The following is a 19,563-nucleotide window of genomic DNA, read 5'->3' as shown; positions in this document are numbered from 1 at the left end:
AACTAGTGGCCCCTCAATCCCTGGATAGGGGCCCCTGCAGTGAAATAATTGCATTCTGCGTAACATTGAATGTTCTCTTTTCCAGCCTTGCATCCTCATGAACAATGTTCAGCAGCTCCGAGTGCAACTAGAGAAGATGTTTGAAGCCATGGGAGGAAAGGAGGTGACTACTAACCTTCCTATCATTCATCATGTCACATTATGGGAGTGGCTCAGTGTTGGAGAGGTGCATTATGGGAGTGGCTCAGTGCTAGAGAGGTGCATTATGGGAGTGGTTTAGTGCTGGAGAGGTGCATTATGGGAGTGGCTCAGTGCTGGAGAGGTGCATTATGGGAGTGATCTAGAGCTTGAGAGGTGCATTATGGGAGTGGCTCAGTGCTGGAGAGGTGCATTATGGGAGTGATCTAGAGCTTGAGAGGTGCATTATGGGAGTGGCTCAGTGCTGGAGAGGTGCATTAGGGGAGTGGCTCAGTGCTGGAGAGGTGCATTATGGGAGTGATCTAGAGCTTGAGAGGTGCATTATGGGAGTGATCTAGAGCTTGAGAGGTGCATTATGGGAGTGGCTCAGTGCTGGAGAGGTGCATTATGGGAGTGGCTCAGTGCTGGAGAGGTGCATTATGGGAGTGTCTCAGAGCTGGAGAGGTGCATTATGGGAGTGTCTCAGAGCTGGAGAGGTGCATTATGGGAGTGGCTCAGTGCTGGAGAGGTGCATTATGGGAGTGGCTCAGTGCTGGAGAGGTGCATTATGGGAGTGTCTCAGAGCTGGAGAGGTGCATTATGGGAGTGTCTCAGAGCTGGAGAGGTGCATTATGGGAGTGGCTCAGAGCTGGAGAGGTGCATTATGGGAGTGGTCTAGAGCTGGAGAGGCGCATTATGGGAGTGGTCTAGAGCTGGAGAGGTGCATTATAGGAGTGGTCTAGAGCTGGAGAGGTGCATTATGGGAGTGGTCTAGAGCAGGATAGGTGCATTGTGGGAATAGTTCAGAGCAGAAGAAGTACATTATAGGAGTGGTTCACAGCTGGAGAGGTGCATTATGGAAGTGGCTCAGTGCTGGAGAGGTGCATTATGGGAGTGGTCTAGAGCAGGAGAGGTGCATTATGGGAGTGGTCTAGAGCTGGAGAGGTGCATTATGGGAGTGGTCTAGAGCTGGAGAGGTGCATTATGGGAGTGTCTCAGAGCTGGAGAGGTGCATTATGGGAGTGGTCTAGAGCTGGAGAGGTGCATTATGGAAGTGGCTCAGTGCTGGAGAGGTGCATTATGGGAGTGTCTCAGAGCTGGAGATGTGCATTATGGGAGTGTCTCAGCTGGAGAGGTGCATTATGGGAGTGGCTCAGAGCTGGAGAGGTGCATTATGAGAGTGGTCTAGAGCTGGAGAGGTGCATTATGGGAGTGGTCTAGAGCTGGAGAGGTGCATTATGGGAGTGGTCTAGAGCAGGAGAGGTGCATTATGGGAGTGGTCTAGAGCAGGATAGGTGCATTGTGGAAATAGTTCAGAGCAGAAGAAGTACATTATAGGAGTGGTTCACAGCTAGAGAGGTGCATTATAAAGGCAGTCCAGAGTTAGATCAGGAGGAATGCATTTTGGGTGTAATTCTGTTCAGAGCAGCAAAAATGCACTGTAGGTGTAGTCTAGAGCAGGAAAGGTGCATTTTAGGAAAAGTTCTGAACAATAGCTGCATTATTGGAGTATTTTAAAGCAGGAAGGGTGTATAATGGGAGTGGTACTGAGAAGAAGAGATGCATGATAAAGGTGGTTCATAGCAGAAGGAGTGCATCATGAAGGCACTTAAAGCTAGAGCGGGAGAAATGCATTATGGACGTAGTTTAGTTCAAGGCAGGAAAAGTGCGTTATGGGTGTAGTTCAGAGCAAGAGAAGCAAATTATGGGAAAGGCTGTGAACAAGAGGTGCATTGTAGGAGTAGTTTGGTGCAGGAGAAGTGTTCTGTAGGAATGGTGCTGAGCAGGAGAGGTGCACGATGAAGGTGTTCCAAAACTAGAGCAGAAGGAAAGCATTATGGGAGTAATTCAGTTCAGAGCAAGAGAAGCAAATTATGGGAGTAGTAGTTTGGATTAGGAAACGTGCACTGTGGGAATGGTGCTGAGCAGGAGGGGTGCGTGTTGAAGACGTTCCAGAGCTAGAGCAGGAGGAATGCATTATGGGAGAAGTTCAGTACAGAGCAGGAGAGGCGATGAAGATGGAAATGCATTATGGGAAAGGTTCGGAACAGGTGCATTGTAGGAATAATTGAGAGCAGGAGACGTATACTGTGAGAGTGGTACAGGAGAGGTGCATGATAGGAGTAGTTCTGAACAGGAAAGACATGATGAGGGCAGTTCAAAGCAAGAGAGGTGGATTGAGGAGGTAGTTCAAAGCTGGAAAGGTGTGTGTGTGTGGGGGGGGGGGGGAGGATTCAAATTAGCAAAGATTCATGATGAGGGTCAGAAACCAACACGTAAGTGAATGTCAGTAATAGTTCCTTTCTGCTATGTCTCTGGACCATAGCGCCCCTGTGTGGCTGTGCCTGACTGTAGCCGGTGTTACCTGGCTGTATGCTATTTGAGGGTTCTCAGCAGGTCCTCTCTGGCTCTGTCATATTAATCGTGGATAGAGATCGCTGTATGTGCAGCCTCCGCTCCTTTGATGCAAGCAGTCGTGATGTCTCCTGCAGGGAGAGTGTATAACAATGTCCTCCCACTCCTCTAACTAGCTTGTTAAATCCAGCAGAAAGGCTGGGCCGTGTCTGCGGCTGAGACCCCCGTGTCACGCTTTCGGAGCCTAAAGGGAAATGCCCAGGAGATCTGATCTAAGACAAAGCATCTGCAGGCTGGATGTAATAGGATTGACTGTGTCCTGGTAAAGTCCATAGTTGTTGTTTGGCTTTTTCTTCTCTTCTAGCTGGACCCTGAGGCCAGTGACACCTTGAAGGAGCTCCAAGTGAAGCTGAACAATGTCTTGGATGAACTGAGTGCTGTGTTTGGAAATAGGTGAGAGCTGAGGGAAAGGAAGAGATGTCAGGGGTCCTGCAGTCTTATAAAGCTCAAACGCTGTATAACAAAACGTTCTGTGTCTCTCTGATTATACTACAGGTGAAACTCGGAAAATTAGAATATCGTGCAAAAGATCATTTATTTCAGTAATGCAACTTAAAATTAGAATTTTGTGAAAAGGTTAAATATTCTAGGCTGAAAGTGTCGCACTCTAGTCAGCTAATTATTCCATACTCCGTGAGCAAAGGAACCTGAGATTGTGACTTTGGGGTTTTCATAAGCTGTAAACCATAATCATCCAAATTATAACAAAGGCTTGAAATATCTCGCTTTGCATGTAATGAGTCCCATATATTAGTTTCACCTTTTAAGTTGCATTACTAAAATAAATTAACTTTGCACGATATTCATATTTTTCGAGTTTCTCCTGTATGCGATTCAAATCTTCACCATTTTCAAGATCTCAGCTTGTTTGCATCTCAAGCCTGGAAACCCATCCTCGCATAGCTGCAGTTTCTGACTCTGAGGAGGACAGAAGTTCCTGTGCCGTTGCTGTGTTGCGCCCATTGTCTACACTGATATATTGTAACAAATACTCAGCGCTAGAGCAAGCTGGATTTAAAGAAGCTGTGCACCTTTAGGGGCAGTTTTGACAACCCCCCGCCTCCTGTACAGACCTGCTCCTTTTCTCTCTGGCCTCAGCTGCTGTAAGTTTCCTGTGTGACACTGCTGCAGCCAGTCGCTGAGTGCAGCCATGACCTGCTCCTCTTGCGTCATGACAAATGGTCACGTGATGCAGGGGGAGAAGGTCACTGCTGCGGCAATCGATTAGCTGCAGCAGCGATCACTCGGGAAGTTTACATCCAAAGAGACCAGGGAGAGAAGGATCCGGGACCCAGCACCAGGAAGCAGCTAAGTATGCTTCCCTTTGCAGGTCTGCACAGGAGGAGTGTGGTTGCCAAATCCGCCCCCAAAGGTGCACTGCTCAGCCCCTTAAAAATGCAGCTTGCTCTAGCGCACCCCCCAAAGGTGCACAACCCCTTTAAAGGGAGTCTTTCACCTAATCTGAGCGTTTTAGACCGCTCAGATCAGGTTATAGACTCTTTAACCCTCATTACGATCATACCTTTGTCTTATGTGTCCCTCGCCCAGATAATGAAAATAATACTTTTTAAACTTATGCAAATTACCTTCTGAAGGTGCCCAGGGGCGGCGTTACTGGGCGATGTGCCCAGAAAAACACACCTCCAGCCGGCGGACGTCACGAGCGGCACCAGAGGACGGCGGGCTGGGAACTGGCCCGCACCTGCGCACTGCTCTGCCCATTATGGGCAGAGAACATCCTTTCATATTGCGCATGCGCCGGCCGGCTGTCTTTAGTTGGCCGGCGCATGCGCAATATGAAAGGATGTTCTCTGCCCATAATGGGCAGAGCAGTGCGCAGGTGCGGGCCAGTTCCCAGCCCGCCGTCCTCTGGTGCCGCTCGTGACGTCCGCCGGCTGGAGGTGTGTTTTTCTGGGCACATCGCCCAGTAACGCCGCCCCTGGGCACCTTCAGAAGGTAATTTGCATAAGTTTAAAAAGTATTATTTTCATTATCTGGGCGAGGGACACATAAGACAAAGGTATGATCGTAATGAGGGTTAAAGAGTCTATAACCTGATCTGAGCGGTCTAAAACGCTCAGATTAGGTGAAAGACTCCCTTTAAGCTTTAGATGTACACACAAATGTTTATATTTCATTCTTCAAGGGCACATCAGTGTGTGCAGAGGTGTATGGCGGGAGGAGCAGTGCCGCTATAGGTGTATGGGGTGGTTGGGTCATGTAATATTAGTAATGCTTTGTTAATAGAATTACTGAAGACAGTTGGGATTATTCTTGGCTTTGCTTCTTCTCCCTTGGCGTGCTTCACCCAGTGGCGCCTCTCTGATTTAATCCTGAAGGACGCAGTTTACATCTAGCTTTTTTTTAAACACAAGCAAACTGTTAAGAACAAGGTTGACAGGAAGGTTTAATGAGGACTCCGGGATAAAGTGTGTAAATGATCCGCAACGAGTGAGGTGTTTGACAGTCGATAGACTGATGGTCCATATGGAACACCTAGCATCAGGTCACCAGCAGCTGGCAGGTGGGACCTGTAGAGCAGGGCACTGTCTTGGCACATTGGGCTCTTATAACAGGTGGGACCTGGCTCCTCTGCCGTCTCTGGCTTATGTCTCTTTTTTTTGGTGATATTTCCTCAGTTTCCAGTTCCGGATCGATGAATGTATTAAGCAGATGTCAGAGATCCTGGGCCACGTGAAGGGCACTGGGAACGTATCCGCCAACTCTAGGAATACGGTGGCACAGGACGCAGACAATGTTCTCCGCCCCCTGATGGACTTCTTGGATGGAAAGTGAGTGAGAAATAACTCTTCTATGTTCATGGAATTAATCCTGTAACCATCAAACAACCACACTTGTCTCAAGTGCACGGAGATCCAGGGTGGTCACCTCTGATGGGCAGCCACCTAGACAGAAAAAGCCCTGTATAACCTGAACCTTTCACTCTAGTTTCCCTTTAACAGGAACAGACATGTGTAGCTATTGAGGAAGCAGCTTTAATTTCCCTCTCTCCCAATAATGGCTGTGTGGTACCTGTGTGCCCGCCATATCAGTTGGCACTGGCCTTGTTTTCTGATTGCGTGCCTTTGCTCCCTGCAGTCTGACCTTGTTCGCCACCGTGTGTGAGAAGACTGTCCTGAAGCGCGTCCTGAAAGACCTTTGGAGGGTGGTGATGAACACGATGGAGAAGATGATTGTCCTTCCTCCCCTCACAGACCAGTCGGTGAGCATCAGCCAGATGAATGACACTGTGACCAGGACATGGGGTGGAGAGGTCATACCTGGTGGCTGTGGAAGCCCCGATGCCACATGAGAGATGGGGGTCCGGGTAGAGATTTTGCATTGAAACCAGGAGCAACAGCACATGAGGGGTGACTAGTAACCCAGCTGTTCCTGGCATGTTTCGTCCAACCTCCTGGAAAATGCTGAGACACAGCTGTGATATTTTCCCCAATGACCGCCCCCATCACCAGAACTGCTGGGTAGTGAGAAGCGCGTCTGCCCCCTGTGATTAATAGCTGATGCGCTTCACTCCACATTGTCTGCTGCAGGTGTCACATGGGGGGCTGCACTCTTGTCTATGACTGCGGTGGAGCACAATATCCTCTGTACCAAACTTTTTTTTTGCCTCTGACCACTAGTTTGGAAAAAGTGTATTTTTGTCTCCGTGATATGCAGAGCCACCGTTGTGTGCCCACAGTGTTCCCTGCAGGGCACAGTGCTATAGTGTAAGGACTCTGCAAACAGCCCCTCATATCTCAGCTTCCTGACTAGGCATGACATGAACCTGAAGATCCACAGCATAGTAGGAATAAAAGTTAAAGGTCCCTACATCCATGTGCCCAGATTTCATCCAGTAGCCTGGTGCTGGTCATATTCAGATTTTAGGGTGCACGCCCGTTTTGTGGCTTAAGAGGTACAGGACTCGATATCTGCTTCTCTAACTAATTTTTATTTTCCCGTTAACTTCGGGTGGACCCTTGTTGCCATCAGATGGTAAGTTTAGCCCTTGCCCCCCCTCCCCCCCCAAATTTTGTGCAGAACACACATTTACCCCGGAAAGCCTTGTGTCTAACCCTTTGTGTGACACATGTCATACCAGCACGGTTGAAAATCCCTTGGGTTAACCCTCTCCACATGCGTCCGCCTACCTTAACCAGAACCTCATTACCACTGGCTCCGCACCCCCTTCACCACAATTGCCCTCACCCGGTCACCGTCCGGCAGAAGCCATATTACATAGAATATAATATGAAGTGGCTAGGATGGGACCCAGGCAGGGTGTGCATGTTATAAAGGCATAGGTGAATTCATGAGGCACGAGGCACTTGTTACCTCATCCAGGGATTGTTCTGCAGCATCTATGGTCACTGTTCGGGCCTGTAGAACAGCGGCCTCCACTTTGTGCTAGCGACCGGTATGATGTGAAGAAACTGTGCAGAGGACCTGGAAATCGTATTTTCGGATTAACGTCCAATAATCTAGCGTCCTGAGGACGTGCAGCCCAAGAGGGAATTCTGTACCATCGAACTGGCCTCCTGGGTTTACTATGATGTGCACATGGACTCACCCGAGATCCACAAACTATCCATTATGGGTCTATGGATAATCAGGATTTCCATCGGGTGCTGGACCATTAGACTCTACTATTATTCATCTGTGCCCTGTCATGTCTGAGCTTTTCTTTCATGAATGAAATCCTGTATAAATAACACTCGTTCTCTCCTTTCTCTTCTTCCTTCCGCTTCAGGGAACTCAGCTGATTTTCAGTGCAGCCAAAGAGCTGGGCCAGTTGTCGAAGCTGAAGGTACGGTGCAATAAACGGTGCAATGGCATCTTGTAGCTGCCTCCGACATGCCTGCGCTGTGTCTGTCCTGCATATTACCTCACCCCAGTTGTGCAGCCACACAGTTTCAGTGTTTATTGGTCACCCTTGTACACTATATGTGTATTTAGCAGCATATATTTAGTTGCATATGATGTGATTAGGTAAGGTACAACCAAATGATATGCTTAACCCCTTCCTGACATCCACCGTAGCTTGAAGAGCGGGCACCGTAGTGTTTGTGATGAGAGACGACTCTGATCACAGACATTTGACCCCTCAGAGGCTGTAGTCATTTGGCTGCTATTCAGTAAATATGGCAGCCAGAAGACTTGTCTTAGAAAAGTAATTCTGTGCATTGAGCTGCTTCACTCCCCACTGCTCTGAGTGACAGCTGTAGTGGTCTCCTGGTTGGATGCTACAGCTGTCACTCGAGGGGGATGTCTGTGAAGCAGCTCAATGCAGGGAGCACTTCACAGTGAAGCTCCTCCTCCTGGACACTTGCAAGAGCAGAATCTAGCAGACTAAACTTTATTATTCAAACTACTCCTGATAAGAAAAGCTCCAGAAAAGGTATGCTTGTACTGCACTCCACATCTCTAACCTAGTGTGGTCAGAAGTTTAGCCTGGTCAAAGCTGCTTCCAGACTCCCTGTAATCTTCTTTCGGGATGACTTTGTCTTGTTCCCTGGAGACTTGAAGGTTTGAACACGCCCCGAAGATCTGACTCCATGTTCTCATCAATTGTAACGAGACCTATACATGTGTCAGTAGAACATGATCAAGATGGGTTTTCATCAGAGGTTTTGGAAATGGGGAGAAATTAAAACACCATCTATATGAGAAGTTACCTAAACAGATGGGCTCTGGAGCCCTCTTGTGGCTGTGAAGGTCACTGCAGGCCAAGACTGAAGGCTTACTGCTTTTGTCTCCTCGCCATCTTCATTGCCTTGCATCGCAATCATTATGTATGTTTATTCAGTATGAAATGGGCAATGTCCTTTTGTCCTTGTAGGATCATATGGTGAGAGAAGAGACCCGCAGTCTGACCCCAAAGCAGTGCGCTGTAATGGACCTGGCTCTGGATACCATCAAGGTATGTGCGTGCTGGAGCGATTGTTTTCTATGTTGCAGGGCTGTGCTGAGAAGAGGGCACCACACAAGTATCCCTGTACCCTGCCACTCCATAGTCAGTTTGGATAGTAGGGGCACATGAGCCAAGGGGTTGCGGGACAGAGGGATGCCGAGTTGTGCATTGATGCCCCCTGTCATCCTGGCTGCAGCAGTCCTCTAAGCATTGTCTCCTCTTTCTTTCCAGCAATACTTCCATGCAGGAGGAAACGGCCTTAAGAAGACATTCCTGGAGAAGAGCCCAGAACTACAGTCCCTGCGCTACGCCTTGTCCCTGTACACACAGACCACAGATACACTCATCAAAACTTTTGTGCAGACCCAGACGGCGCAAGGTATTATTATTGTACATGGCAAGGCTGGGAATTTAAGATTTGCTGTATAGCAGCGTCCTCTGGTGGTCAATGGACAGATTGCACCAGTCAACAATCTGAAGTGAAGAACTGCTGTATGGATAGTGGGGTTGCTTAAAGGGTACCTAAACCTTTGACGGTTTAATAGAAAGTATATGGGATTTCTATCCCATGTGCTCCAAAAACTGAACAGCGCTGCTGCCCTTTTTTTTGTCATAGGTTTAGTTGCCATTTAAAAGGGGGTTGTCTGAAATATCCTAAATCCTACACCATATAGAAAAAAAAATTGGATCCATGTAGTAATTTATCTGAAATTATACAAGGTTTTGTTCTGGTTTCCTACCTTTTTTTAGGTCCCCACTATTTGGGTGTGATAATATGGTACTCAACGGCGTTATATAGTGACAAAGAAACATAGATGCTTCAGGAGGATCCGTCACTCAGGAGTCTGTGTGAGCTGGGGGACAAACTAATCTGAGGCTTAATAGCCGTCATGTTGGTTGTCACTTAGCTTTCCCAGAAGCAGATAATAGCCTACAGCTGCCAGGAATGTTTAACCACTTGACACTAGAGGGCGACATTTCTTCTCTCATACGTTTCTTGATTGCATTGTGTCTGCTGTCGAGGACAGTCAGTCTCTGTAAAGCATGTCATTGTCTTCACTTGTCAATCTGGTGTGCTTTGTCTTTCTATAACTCTCTCTTCCTCTTCTCTCGCCTGCTGTCTCTTGCATTCACGTCTCAGTGCATGATGGGAAGGGTATTAGGTATACGGCTAATGAGGACATTCACCCCGAGAAGGGTATGTGTTTGTATTGTGGTAGTATGTGCTATAGAGAGACCAACCAAATCTTGCATATGTTCCTCGCCCCTTATATTCTAGAACCCCCTTCCACATCACCCCCCTGCCACAATTACTAGCAGGATTGAACCATTTTACACAGTGCACTTTAGTTTTACATAAATAACTACGTAACATTACTTATTTTGTACTGATCCTGAGTTATCATGCTCCAGAGCTGCATTTACAATTCTGCATTCAATTCCAGCAGAATCGATATATCAAGATATTAATGGGGTATATAAGTATTAGTAATTCCAACATATGAAAAGAAAACCCCTAAAACGGTTAGTTTTTATTGGTATACTTTAAAAAGGATCCCAATTGGGTCCAATGTGTAACATTCAGAATATACACACACAAGATAGTGTAACTGATATTCACAACCAGAATTGATAACCTGGGGTGAGGGGATGATTATCCCTGTCTCTATCCCTATCCTATTACCTCAGCCCAGGGAGGGCTCCTGAAGGTGGAGGCCCCCTGTCCACGTACCTGCTCTACTACCCCTCACAGATCCCTATAGGGGTGTCGTGGTAATGGATCTAAATTTCCCCAGGTCGGGAGTAGGATAATGATTGATCGCACATATGTCGATCAGCTGGATGGAAAAAAATGTTACAATTCTGCATTCCCTGATTGTTTGGTGTCTTGTGATTTGAACTGGGAAGTATTATTTATACATCGGGCACTCTACAGTCATCTGATGTAAGAAAAATCCATCTTGCACCCTACATTATAAGAGGCCAAATAATTTTAGAAGACTGTCATCCAGCTTGCTCTTAGCTTCCAGTAACAACCGGCAGAACTTAGAGTGCAGCTCTGGAGTACAATACAGGCTGCCATTCAGCATTAAAACATATAAGTAATGTATGTACATAATAAAGCAAAGTGTTTTACGTATTTTGAAAAAAGTTTCTGTATGTAAACAATGAAGGATGGACATGAGCCTTAATTGTAGCTTGCACTAGGCCTGTGCCTTATCAGATAATAAACCCACTATAAAAAGTGAATATTCTGACTGGGTCCATGGCCTGACAGAATAAGGTCTGTAGGTTTACCAATCAGAGGGGTAGATTTACTATCCCAAATGCGCCAGAATTCTACTAAGTATCTGATTGGCAGAGGACACACCATCAGTCGGTAGCTGAGGCACCAGAACTACACAGTTCCATCTAGTGGACAGAGCTGCTTACTGCAGCCCTACTTCCATTCACTTCAGTAACTAGCTCTGTCAACTGCACAATGGATGAGCTGTGTAGTCCTACTGCTGGAGCTATACAGAAAGAGCTGATTGACATGGACCCCACCGCTCAGATATTGGTGGCCTATCACAAGCATAGGCCATCAATAATAAAGTCCTGTAACACACCTAAAGATGCACGAGTGCACACCGAAAATTGCACTACAATTTTGGCATAAAGTATAGTAGGTGGTATAAGGCGTCTTTCACACAAGTGATACGGATTGTGTCGGGATCTGTCCAGGGAACAACTGATGGTTTTGCAGGCAAGTCCAATGAGTTTTTTCCTGCAATTGCGTTCGGTGTGTGCATTATTTCTATTCGCATTGCATGCAATTTTTCATGCGTGTGAAGAATGACGCTCAAGATCTCTCACCCGTCATCAGTGAAAAACGTACTCGGGTGCCTTGGGGCCAGAGCTGCTTGAAAAATGCACAATATAGAGCATGCTGCAATTTTTTTATTTTTTATTTTCCTGAATGATGCATGAAAACCATTGAAATGGATGGGTTAGGATTCCGTCTGGCTGCTATGTGCATCACATCCAGATGGAAAACTCGCTTGTGTGAACGAGGCCTAAAGGTCACCAGATTTATCCTTCAGCATCACTATGATATATGTGGCCTGTCTTCTAGACCGTCAGGTCTAAATTCCCACTATGTAACCATTACTCAAGATTAGTAAATCTTCCCCAATATCTCCGGCTGTAGGTTTCTTGTGTCCCCGCTGTGGTGATCATGTAGAGATTGTCCGTGTCGTCTTATGTTCCCGTGTCCAGCGCCTCTTCGTGTTATTCTGTGTCTGTCTCGCCTTCAATAAGAAGCCAGTCTGCTGAGGACTGTGTAGAAAGAGAAGAGCTCTGCTTATGAACACCATTTCTAAAGGGGTGGCCACACTATGAAATATCATATTCATTCTGTAGATCATAAAGGGTAACAAAATTTGTCACAATCTGTTAAATATAAAATCCAGTGAAATTATGGCACCTCCTAGTGTTTAGAGCTAGGTGTGCACGTCCATCTACTGAGTAGAATGCTGATGGTCACACATGCTCAGTCACTCTCCCCACAGCCGGTTCTATGCAGAGCGATCCTCTGTTCCCTACTGGGCAGCCAAGTGAAATGGATTTCTGCCCTGCTTGTCAGGAGAATGGCAGCATAGCTGTGAAAACCAATGAGGCCAGGTGAGGCGATCGCCTCAGGTAGGGGCAAGAGGGGGCAGCGGAAGGGCAATGGAAAATGCGCAATTTCATTGTGGCAAAGGGGTTAGGTTAAGAAATTGGCATTTGGTGGTGGCGCTGTTTCAGTTTTCACCTCAGGCAGCAGAAAGGCTAGGTGCACCCCTGCTCCTTCACCGGGGAAAGTAAGAAGGGTCATTGTCAGCTGTCAGAAGGAGGAGGAGAGTGATTCTGTTCAGAGCCCATCCCCAGCATCACAGATTATCAGCAGTACCAAGTTGGACACATAGAGGCAAAATAAAATTACAGATTTTTTTATTTTTTTATTCTAGAAACGCTATAAATTATTGCACTTTACATCTGTTGACGGCTTTATGAAATTCACCACCAGGACTGCATCCACAGATGGACTTCTCTCGAGCTGCAGGGTTTTACATCTGCCTACAGCATGCACGGTTGTGCTGCATTAGTGGGAGGTTGGGTGTGTAACAGTACTCTCAGTAAACCTGAGTGCAGAAACCGGTTTATACAGGATCAGGCTTCAAACTGTCAGGGTGTGAATGCAGCTTTGGATGTGAGTGGAGTATAATTCGTCAGTATAAGAGAGGAAGTAACTTAAAGAGGTATTCCTGTTAGAAAAAGTGATCCCTTATCTACAGGATAACTATTAGATCGGTGAGGATCCTACCGCTGGTAACCCAGCCGATCACTGGAATGTCGGCCCAGTACCTTGTGGAGCCCTCCTGAGATGGACGAAGTGACTGGTCGGAAATGGGTGCCGTTGCTCCGTTCAATTCTGTGGGAGTGCCGTTCTCATAATCATTGGGGTCCGAGCAGTAGGACCCCCACCGATCCATGGGATAGGGGATTACTTTCTCTAACTGGAATACCCCTTTAAGACTGGTGCAAGATTAGTAGTTGTGTGGTGGTATACCTACTCCCTGCTGAAGATCCACTACCAAACTGGCAGAGTATCAGTAGTACCAGCTGGGCACTGGAGCGCCAGGCTGGTCGTACTGTACTTTTATACACCTATCTCTATTTTCTAGGCTCTGGTGCTGACGATCCTGTAGGGGAGGTGTCCATACAGATAGACCTCTTCACACACCCTGGGACTGGAGAACAGAAGGTGACGGTGAAAGGTACGGAGATCGCGCCCCCATAGGTTTATTTTATTATACCGTGTAACCCGAACTGCTTTTGCCAAACGGTGTTTTTGTGACCAGCACTGGGATGATTTGAAATGTACTTATTTTCCATAAGAAAAGCGGCATATTTTCATCTTGTCATTCAAGTCAGGAAAAAAACACCAAATACATTTAAATTTACACCAAATTTATACCAAAGATTTTAGGTTTCACACAAGCGTTTCTAGTCCAGGAAGCATGCTCGGTGTGATGGCTGCATTTCTCGAACAGATCACTGCTCATCTGCCTCGCACCTTCAGCATTATAATTACTTATGATCCTGTGAGTACCTGCCTCACTGGGGGTCATTAATGATGCTGTGAGTTCAGGTCAGAGATGCAGTATTCAGTCCGGGAAATGCAGCCATCACATGGAGAATGTTTCCCAGACGGAACGCGCTTGTGTGAAACTAGCCTTAGGGTACTTTTTACAGTTGCGTTGTTTGAAATCCGGCAGGCAGTTCCATTGCCTGAACTGACTGCCTGATCAGGCAAACTGTATGCAAATGGATGTCATTTTTTCTGACTGATCAGGCATTTTTCAGATTGATCAGGATCCTGATCAGTCTGAAAAATGCCTGATCAATCAGAAAAATGCATTGCAATACCGGATCCGTTTTTCCGGTGTCATCAGGCAAAACGGATCCGTTTTTTTTTTCTCATTTTTAAAGGTCTGCGCAGACCGGAAGGACTGATCCGGCATTCCGTTATTTTGAATGCCGGATCCGGCACTAATACATTACTATGGAAAAAAATGCCGGATCCGGCATTCAGGCAAGTCTTCAGTTTTTTTCGCCGGAGATAAAACCGTAGCATGATACGGTTTTCTCTTTTGCCTGATCGGTCAAAATGACTGAACTGAAGACATCTTGATACATCCTGAACGGATTGCTCTCGATTCAGAATACATGGGAATATGCCTGATCAGTTATTTTCCGGTATAGAGCCCCTGTGATGGAACTCTATGCCGGAAAAGAAAAACGCTAATGTGAAAGTAGCCTTAGAGAGAGTGTTTATGATTTCACGAATCAGTCACCATGTGCCGCGTCTCTTTATACCATCCTTGGTAGCAGTCGGAATCCAGTATATCCAGGTGGAGGTGTTCACCTTGCTTCTCCGAGTACTCTCCCATGTTCTCCTTGTATTATATCAAGGATCTGGACTTTGAGGGCCATCCTGTAGGCCCTGGTGCCATAGTTCTTCACCGGAGTCTGAACCACATAGTCTTCCTCCTTGTGTTTGCCCAGGAAGCCCCGATCCACTACAACAAATCAGTTCCAAGCCGCTTTCTACTAGCCATTACCCTGGGGAATTCCTTGCATCTTCATGATCTGTGAAGCTTTGAAATTTGCTTCCTACAGAAGCAAAGAAGACGGTATTTGAGGCTGCAGACCCCATATCTAGAATGTTATAGATTTTCATAAGGCCAAGTGTGAGGTGCAGTGGTGGCATTAGCACCTTTAGAGGTCTGCCAGTGGCTCCCTCTGGATGTTGCTCCTCCACACAGGCAACTCTCTCCGCTGTGGTCATGCCCACCCGTGGTACTGCACATGTCCAATGACCTCCCAGACGGACTCTTCAATTTCGATTCATAGTTAGTTTTTTTCCTGAATTTGTGTAAATGAAGAGATTCAAATTTGCAAATTTTTCTCATAAAATAATAGTTGCTCAGTGTTATTAGAATGACAGTTATCTGAAAGACACCAAGCAATTACTTACCGAGATTACTTACCTTGGATCTCCTCCCCTGTGTTCAGGCTCCTCCCCTTAGTTAATGTGCAGCAGTTTTCTAATTATTAGACACTGTGTGAATGTCACACGGAAAAGTACGTGATCATTTCTAATTATGCAGAATCTACGTTATTTTCTAGTTAGGGAAGTCATTAAACATATCAGAAATCCCTGTAGATGGTGTCCTCCTAATAGACTGGTGTCTGCTTTTCCTTCAGTGGTGGCAGCAAATGACCTGAAATGGCAAACAACTGGAATGTTCCGGCCGTTTGTGGAGGTCACCATGATCGGTCCTCACCAGAGTGAGAAGAAGCGGAAGTTCACCACCAAATCAAAGAGCAACAACTGGGCCCCCAAGTACAATGAAACCTTTCACTTGTGAGTATAATGGTGTCCTCAATGCGAAGTGACATTAATGCCGCCAAAGGCCATGACTTTATTATTTTCCCATGGACATAGTCCTATTCCGACAACCATAACTTTTACTGTTGTGACCCAGGAGATGTGTGAGGGTTTGTTGTTCTGTGAGTTTTAATTGTTATTGTTTTGGAGAAAATGCTACTTTTTGATCATTTCCATTTTTTTTTTTTTTGTGTGTTAAAGAGGACCTTTCACTACTCTACAAACGAAAAACTAACTATACCTGTGGGCAGAGCGGCGCCCAGGGGTCCCCCTGCACTTACTAGTAAGTCTGGGCGCTGCTCCGTTCGCCCGGTATAGGCTCCGGTGCCTGCGCTCCCTCTGACTGTTTTCTTGTAGGAGGCGTGTCCCTTGCTGCACTGCTGGCCAATCGCAGCGCACAGCTCATAGCCAGGCTATGACCTGTGCGCTGCGATTGGCCAGCAGTGCAGCAAGGGACACGCCTCCTACAAGAAAACAGTCAGAGGGAGCGCAGACACCGGAGCCTATACCGGGCGAACGGAGCAGCGCCCAGACTTACTAGTAAGTGCAGGGGGACCCCTGGGCGCCGCTCTGCCCACAGGTATAGTTAGTTTTTCGTTTGTAGAGTAGTGAAAGGTCCTCTTTAATGCAAGGTGACCAAAAAATATTTGAATTTTTTCATATTTGAGCAGATCAGACATTTTTGGGTGCAGCAATTTTTTCTTCACAAGACCACCGGCTGCCCTGACAAAAAGTCAGGAACCCCACAATTGCATCTGTTTGTTTAACCACTCAGGTACCACTGTTGCTATTGATCATAGCATCTGAGATGCTAAACAGCCAGGATCAGAGATATCTCTGATCCTGGGCCAAGCAGCCCCTGAGTGCACTCTATACGCTTCATTTACATCTGGCTGCATCAAGGGGGGTTTAGGGTGACCTCACTAGAGCATGCAGTCTATCCATTGACTAGAAACTGATGACATCACTGAGAATGTAGTCTATATCAGTGTTCCTCAACTCCAGTCCTCCGGACCCACCTACCGGTCATGATTTGAGAATATCTGTCACGCTTCGGTGTGGGAGGGAAACACCACACTGAGCGTAGGAGGGAAGGGGGAAACAGGGAATCAGGCCTGAGAACTAGGCAAGGAACATGGACACCTCCTAGTGAAAACAACCCTAACAAAAATCCTGACTGACTACCAGTATGAACAGACCCCAAAGGTAGGTGAGTTCATACTCAGGAATACCTAGAGTCCTATCTAGCCCGACAGGACCCTGGTACTAATGGCAGGGACTAGACTACCTGTTCCTCCAAAAGGAAGGACGAACAGGAATTTACTTCAGGCCTAATACAAACAATAGGGAAATGCAACACACAGAACCCAAACAAAATACAAAAGGGAAAGCAAAGACTTAACTTCAAAGAAGCTATGGAAGCACCAGGAACTCAACTGAGATCCAACCACAAACAATCCACAGGCACAGAAGCTATAAACCGCACAGCATAGTGGGAGAAGCAACTATAAATGAGGAAGGTTAAATGACCACATAAGCAACACCTGGAGGAAAGGGGTGTGGCCATTACCAACAACAACACAGACACCTATTGATCCACAAGGAAAACCTGTGAGATCAAACCACGTGTTGCCCCTCACAGATCTCCTGCCACTCACTGTCGCCGGGACGTCTGTATGTCTTGGTACGTCCGTGACAATATCCCACAGAATGAATACCTGTCGTAAGTCCTGATGCATTGACACTAATTCTGTAACCTGCTGAATACTAAGGAAATCCTGAAAAAATGACCGGCAGGTGGGCCCTGGGGTCTTTGTTATTGTATAAAATGTCCGCCACTATGGTTTAGTATATATTTGTGACCGTAATTCTTCTCTACCTCCCTCTAGCATTCTGGGAAATGAGGATGGACCGGAGTGCTACGAGCTTCAGGTGTGTGTGAAGGATTATTGCTTTGCCCGTGAAGACCACGTGTTGGGAATAGCAGTGGTCCAGCTGCGGGACATTGCAGACAAGGGCAGCTGTGCGTGCTGGTGTCCGTTGGGGCGCCGCGTCCACATGGATGACACTGGACTGACCATCCTGCGCATACTTTCCCAAAGGACCAATGACGAGGTTGCTCGGGAGTTTGTCAAGTTGAAGTCAGAGACCCGCTCTACAGAAGAGGACAGCTGAACTACGTCCGAGTCCTCTCCTATGTGCCAATTATTTCAGCTCTTGCTGCCTCCGCGTTCCGTGTCCCATACGTTGCACAAGTGGACAGGAGCTGATGGTGAGCAGATTATTTTTGTGTATTGCCTGGTTCCGCAGAAGGCGCCTGGTGTCCTGTACATAAGATATTTATATAAAGTGACTCTTACTCTGCCCTGTGAGGCGCAATGGGTTCTGGACATCCCGGGGCGATCGCTAGCGCCTGTTCTATTTTCGTGACTGTTAACGCAATAAGTCACCGCCAGCTGGTGCAGGACTGTGCTGCTCGCAGAGTCAGTCCTTCAAGGCGCAGGCACGCAGAGCAGTTAAAGAATATTGCGGGCCGCATCTGCCATCTTTTTATCACCTTGCAATACAATATGTTTGTCTTGTTTTTTTTATTTAAGATTATTTAAAGAACTTGTCAGTTTTAAGGTCACATCATTTTATCTTCAAGATGAAGCTGCGTTGTAACGTTCCACATCTAGACCTCCATTTTATTTTTAATATATATATTTTTGTTTTCTTTTGAGGGACCTTTGCATTGTTAGGCGGTATAGTAGTTTAGACTGTAGTATTGATGAGACTGCATCTTTTAAGGAAGTGTTACAATAACTTTATATATATATGTATAATGTGCCATATATCGCTCAGCTGGTGCTCCGCAACTAACGCCCGTTTTCTTACAGCTGGAAAGGTGGGTAGAATTTAGTTTCAATGTCAACTTTTGCACTAATTTGGAAGGCAGCATCTGCATTTGGCATTTGATTCACTATGGGTGAGAAGAACAAGACGCGGCGATGAGGATGGAGACGCTCCTTCTGTCGTTGTATTATATGCTGTGATTGCTCTCAGCGCGGCTGCAGAGTTGCACTCTATAATAAATCCCTTCCCTCTGTAATCTTCATTGTACATTCCCCGGACATGTAGTGTTCATTGCTGCTCCTGCCGAGACCGCCATACCCCGGTGCTGCCTGTACAGCACATGAGCTGCCATGTAGGGTGCAAGTGTACAGTGAGTGTAAAGGGTGAGAGTGTAATGTAGACTCGTCATTGTATGTGCCAGTCACTGACCCCATAGCTCAGTCCTTAATAAAGATCTTTACTGCAGCATCTCACGTCTCCTGTCATAATCTCACTGGGTTGTATTGGGGGGTCAGAATTGTTCGCTAAGCACGTTATGCCCAGCAGTTACTGAATGACTATGATACGTTGTCACTGCAGTAACCCCCTACCTCAGGACATACACATACAGTTGTGTTCAAAATAATAGCAGTCAGACATCACTAACCTGATCAATCACTCTTTTGGGTAGAAATGATATTTCTACATGGCAAATCATTTACTAGCAGGTGTAGTAAAGTAATAGAAATCCAACAAACCCAACAGTCATGACATGCATGCTGCTGATTCTCTGTAATTCAATCACTTATTGAAAGGGGCATGTTCAAAATAATAGCAGTGTGGAGTTCAATGGGTGAGGTCATTCATTCTTTGAAAAACAGGTGGCAATTATTGCCCTTATTTAAGGAAGGAAGGCAGCAAATGTTGTATAGGCTGGTTACAGTGCATTTCTCTCTGAAATTCGGAGGAAACTGGGTCGTTCCAGACATTGTTCAGAAGAACAGCGTACCTTGATTAAAAAGTTGATTAGAGAGGGGAAAACATATAAAGAAGTGCAGAAAATGATGGGCTACTCTGCTAAAATGATCGCAAATGCTTTAAAATGGCAACCAAAACCTGAAAGACGTGGAAGAAAGCGAAAAACTACCATTCGAATGGATAGAAGAATAGCCAAAATGGCAAGGACTCAGGAAGATCAAAAGTCTAAAGTTACCTGTGAGTACTGTTACAATGAGAAGACGCCCATGTGAAGCCGAGCTATCTGCAAGAA

General features: G+C 46.4%; 1 protein-coding gene across 2 annotated transcripts in view; it reads left to right on the top strand.

Moving 5' to 3' along the window:
- Nucleotides 1-19,031, top strand: part of UNC13B (unc-13 homolog B) — a 339,965-nt gene extending 320,934 nt beyond the window's left edge. Inside the window, exons 31-40 of one of the 2 annotated variants that reach the window (XM_044276260.1) lie at nucleotides 86-163; nucleotides 2,900-2,985; nucleotides 5,232-5,384; nucleotides 5,692-5,815; nucleotides 7,343-7,399; nucleotides 8,432-8,512; nucleotides 8,735-8,882; nucleotides 13,210-13,302; nucleotides 15,296-15,455; nucleotides 17,369-19,031. In XM_044276260.1, the coding sequence (XP_044132195.1) occupies nucleotides 86-163; nucleotides 2,900-2,985; nucleotides 5,232-5,384; nucleotides 5,692-5,815; nucleotides 7,343-7,399; nucleotides 8,432-8,512; nucleotides 8,735-8,882; nucleotides 13,210-13,302; nucleotides 15,296-15,455; nucleotides 17,369-17,654 (1,266 nt within the window). In that variant the 3' untranslated portion in view covers nucleotides 17,655-19,031. Of the gene's footprint in view, nucleotides 1-85; nucleotides 164-2,896; nucleotides 2,986-5,231; nucleotides 5,385-5,691; nucleotides 5,816-7,342; nucleotides 7,400-8,431; nucleotides 8,513-8,734; nucleotides 8,883-13,209; nucleotides 13,303-15,295; nucleotides 15,456-17,368 lie in introns of both variants that reach the window. The other variant, XM_044276259.1, reaches the window with a different exon arrangement.
- The last annotated feature ends 532 nt before the right edge of the window (nucleotides 19,032-19,563 follow it).

The sequence above is a fragment of the Bufo gargarizans genome, chromosome 1 (assembly GCF_014858855.1).
Source record: "Bufo gargarizans isolate SCDJY-AF-19 chromosome 1, ASM1485885v1, whole genome shotgun sequence".
NCBI lineage: Eukaryota > Metazoa > Chordata > Amphibia > Anura > Bufonidae > Bufo > Bufo gargarizans.
This window is presented reverse-complemented; position numbering and strand designations above follow the sequence as displayed.